This window comes from Cynoglossus semilaevis, chromosome 14 (genome assembly GCF_000523025.1).
Source record: "Cynoglossus semilaevis isolate Cse_v1.0 chromosome 14, Cse_v1.0, whole genome shotgun sequence".
NCBI classification, from domain to species: Eukaryota; Metazoa; Chordata; class Actinopteri; order Pleuronectiformes; family Cynoglossidae; genus Cynoglossus; species Cynoglossus semilaevis.
Genome location: NC_024320.1, coordinates 26,455,917 through 26,460,161, shown reverse-complemented (window position 1 = coordinate 26,460,161; position 4,245 = coordinate 26,455,917). Strand labels below are relative to the sequence as shown.

The following is a 4,245-nucleotide window of genomic DNA, read 5'->3' as shown; positions in this document are numbered from 1 at the left end:
GCCCCCCCCCCATACCCCCCCCCCCCCCCCCGCGTGCCTCTGCTTCTTCTGTCTGTGATGAATGCCATAATCAGACAAACCAGGCCTGGAAACCTGGAGCAGCCTCAAAAACAGACACTAAAACCAGTCGTCCGATGTCAGGGTTCTCACAGAGGACGACGATGTCCAAAACCAGCTGCTGTGGAACCAGGTGACACAAACCACCTTTGACCTCTTCATATCCCTGCGTCCCCTCCTGGACAAAGCACAGAAACGTCTGTCCAGACAGACTGGTCTCCAGGACGGTCCTTATCAGACGTCCAACATTATTATCATTGTTATTACATTGAATCCAATAAGACACTCAGCCACAAAGAAGTGATGCCGAGATAAGGACGTGATTGGTCGGTTTAGGTGGGGTGTGTGTGTGTTGCCGTGGCGACGGAGGTTGTTGATGTATGCTGGTGTGTTAGCATTCAGAGGGAGTCTACAGCTGCCTGAGTGTGTGTGTGTGTGTGTGTGTGTGTGTGTGTTCGTGTTCACTCCTCTCTGTATACACCGCTGTGGCTGGTCCCAGATCAGTGAACTGAACTGGAGACTGAGCAGGAAGTATCTTCCACTAAAGGAAAATGTCGACTTTTTTTGACAAAGATGAGAAACTGGTTTGTTGAAGAGTTGGATTAAATCAATCATCCCTGAAACAGAGAGATGACCTGAAGCACCAGTGGCTCCACGATTCCTCCTCTGAACCTTTGACTAATGACAACATGCTGCAAAAAAACGTAGCGTGTTTATGTCGTTGTCTTTAAACTGTTAACGTTCACTGCAGGACGTCGTTACGGGACGAGAGTTTGGAGACAAAGTTGACGCAGAAACATCTAACAGTTTAACATACCAGTGGAAGGCTAACCACAAACACATACAGATGAAGCTAATGCTAGCTAGATGTAGCACATTAACACACACCAAAGCTAACTTCCTGTTACCACAGAAATGCTAATGGACCTGCTGTCCTCCGTTCTCTCTGTCTTCAGCCTGTAAGGTGGGCTTTTACCGTTCGCTGCTGGAGTCTCTGAGCTGCAGTAAATGCCCCCCCCACAGTGTGGCCAGACAGAACGGCGCCACCTCCTGCAGCTGTGAGGATGGGTACTACAAGATCGACTCCGATCCAACCAATATGGCCTGCACACGTAAGGACAGGATTGGTCGTACTTGTTACCGTAACTGTTGTAGTAGATCTGCGTGTCTTTGATGCCTTTGATGCCCCTCTCCCTCCCTCAGGCCCCCCCTCTGCTCCACGTAACGCCATCTCCAACGTCAACGAGACCAGTGTCTTCCTGGAGTGGTCCGTTCCCATGGAACTGGGCGGCAGGAAGGACGTGAGGTACAACATCCTGTGCAGGAGGGTCCTGCCGGGCGGCCGGGGGTTGGAGGAGTGCGGCCCCAACGTACGTTTTCTGCCGCGCCGCGTCAACCTGTCCAACACTTCACTGATGGTGGCCGATCTGCAGTCGCACACCAACTACAGCTTCCTGCTGGAGGCCGTCAACGGGGTGTCGGAGCAGGCCAAGGACCACAGCAGGCAGTACGTGTCGCTCAACGTGACGACCAATCAGGCAGGTACGTCCAACCCAGATGTCACGACAGTCGACGGCAGCTGGGGTTTAATTCATGACCTCAGCAGCTGTACTTTCTCACCTTTTTCTTTCTCACGGTTTCACCATCGTGTACAGGTCAACAGAGGTACTGCAGCTCTTAAAAAAAAAAACCCAGATAAAATCCTTCTTTGTTCCCTGACGTTATTACAATAAGACGAAGGTCTAATGATTTTATAGCAGAGCTGAATCAGGTCTGTGTTGATCTGGTGCGCAGGCACAGAGGCATCGTTGGTTGAGTTTTTTTATCTTCATATTAATAATATGATGTTTTTATTGTTGTTCAGACGCAGGATTTTTAACCTGACACGTGTAGTTGAAATACTTCTGTCTTCCTCCTGATGTCACTGTCGTGACGCCGCCCCACGGCCGGGAAATCACAACTACCGTATATTTAAAAATAGAAAAAAAGTCTCATTCTAGTTATATCACATTCTGTTTTTCAGAAGGAAAAAACATTTTGTTGTGAATCTGAGGTGACGAATCAAATGGACTCGACTTATTTGCCCCCTGGTGGCAGTTGTTGTTCTGTTATAGTGCAGATGTTGTTGTGCGCAGGCACAGAAGCATTAACAGTTGATAGCAGTCTGGGTTCAGTTCTTCTTCATTGAATGCAGTTTTTCATCAGGATTTCAGATTGAAACCCTGACGTGTTCCATTAGACTGAGGTGCACTTCATCAGCTCCACCTGCAGGAGTCACTGTTCTAATGAAGACTTCATTCACAGGCTGCTGCTGTACCTGCGACTCTTCTTGCAGCAGATATTATTCTGTGTCTGTTTAAAAACCTGCTGAAAATCACATGATTCTTGTCGCTGCTGATCTTTTCTTCATTTCTTTACATTTATTTTTTCGGTGCCTGGTGCTGGTTTCACTGCTGAACTTTTATTTTTTCGGGGCCTGGTGCTGGTTTCACTGCTGAACTTATATTTTTTCGGTGCCTGGTGCTTGTTTCGCTGCTGAACTTCTTCGTCTTCGTCTTCGTCGTTCCGTCAGTCCTGACGTGAACTGGCAGCACGTGAACGAGAACGAGGGGTGTGTGATTTCAGAAATAGAAGAGGTGTGTGAGTGTGTGATGACGACGTGTTAGTGGAGGTTCACGTCGTGACGTTTGTCGACAAAGTTTTTGACCAAACTGAAGAACTCCTTTGATTATAAAGAGCTTTGAGCCACGAATGACATTAACATAAAGATCAGAGGAAAACAGCAGAACTGAACCTGTTCTCCTGATCAGGAGAACGGTCGCTCTGTGGTTTTTCCTAACTTTATCCTCCATCTTCCGTCCTTTGTGCGACGGGTCTTTGTCAAAGACAAAAGCCGTCTGGACGACTTTGTTCAAGTCACTCCGTGTCATTTGAGCAGGAGAAAAAGATCAGTGGTGTCTTTGAAGTTTGTTTTCAGTCCGGTCCAAAAGTCCTGACCGACGACTGTCCAGGGACTTTTCTGATACGCCCTGAGGGCGGTGTCAGGTGACACGCCCCTCAGGGTGAACCAACCTCAGCAGCCAGACACAGATGTTATTGTTGATCTTCTCTGATCTGGGATCAGGTTGAAGAAAGAACTGAACTGGAGCTGAAATCAAAGTCAGAATTTAACCTTTGACCTTTGATCATGTTATTCTCCCAGAGTCAGAGTTTGATAAAGACACTGACAGAAGACGTCAGGTGAGGAGTCCATCACAGGGACACCCACAGACGGTCAGTTTGGTCAGTTAACCTCACCTCCAGCAGTGACGTCTGTGCTGTAAAGAAAAGGTCACAAACATTTTAGGACAAATGTTAAAAAACAAAACACAAACAACAACAGAATCAGATTCCACTGAGGATCAGAACCAGTTTTTCTTTCTGAGAAAATGTGCGGGAAAACAAATAAAATGGTTCTGGATTTTGGTCTCAGGTGGTGAAGAACTCGATGATTAGGAAAAACTGTCCTGTAGTCTTGCTGTTAGGCAAGAGCTCCAACCGCTGACACACCCTGTGGCCCTTATTTAGAATATATTAATAGTTTCCTCTGTTTCTCCTCCTTCTCCACTTTCTCAGCCTCCATTTTTAAATTTTCCACTTTTTGTTTTACATCTTTGTTTTTTAATTTTTTAAATGTCTTTATTCTGGTCTCACATCAATCGTCTTTAGAGTCGGTTGCGTAGCAAACGTTGACATATTTTCTGAAGTTATTTGAACTTTTCAGCCAAAGCTGAATGAACAACAACAACTGCTGTAGTAGGAGGAGGAACTGGTGACAGAAGTTAAAGTCACAGTAAAAAAACAACGTGATGATGATGAGGATGATGATGAAGATGATGATGGTGATGATGAAGGTTGATGATGATGATGATGAAGATGGTGATGATGAGGATGATGAGGATGATGATGAAGATGGTGATGATGATGGTGATGTTGATGATGATGATGATGGTGGTGATGATGAGGATGATGATGTTGTTGATGATAATGAAGATGATGATGAAGAGGATGATGATGATGATGATGGTGATGATGATGATGATGATGATGATGATGTTGATGATGATGATGATGAAGAAAGATGATGATGATGGTGAAGATGAAGATGATGAAGGTTGATGATGATGAAGATGGTGATGATGAAGATGA

General features: G+C 45.8%; 1 protein-coding gene across 1 annotated transcript in view; it reads left to right on the top strand.

The window, feature by feature from the left end:
- epha5 (EPH receptor A5) overlaps positions 1 to 4,245 on the top strand; it is a 50,704-nt gene that overhangs the window by 25,190 nt on the left and 21,269 nt on the right. The window contains exons 4-5 of the mRNA XM_025062615.1: positions 1,014 to 1,169; positions 1,261 to 1,599. Of these exons, the coding sequence (XP_024918383.1) occupies positions 1,014 to 1,169; positions 1,261 to 1,599 (495 nt within the window). The remainder of the gene's footprint in view (positions 1 to 1,013; positions 1,170 to 1,260; positions 1,600 to 4,245) is intronic.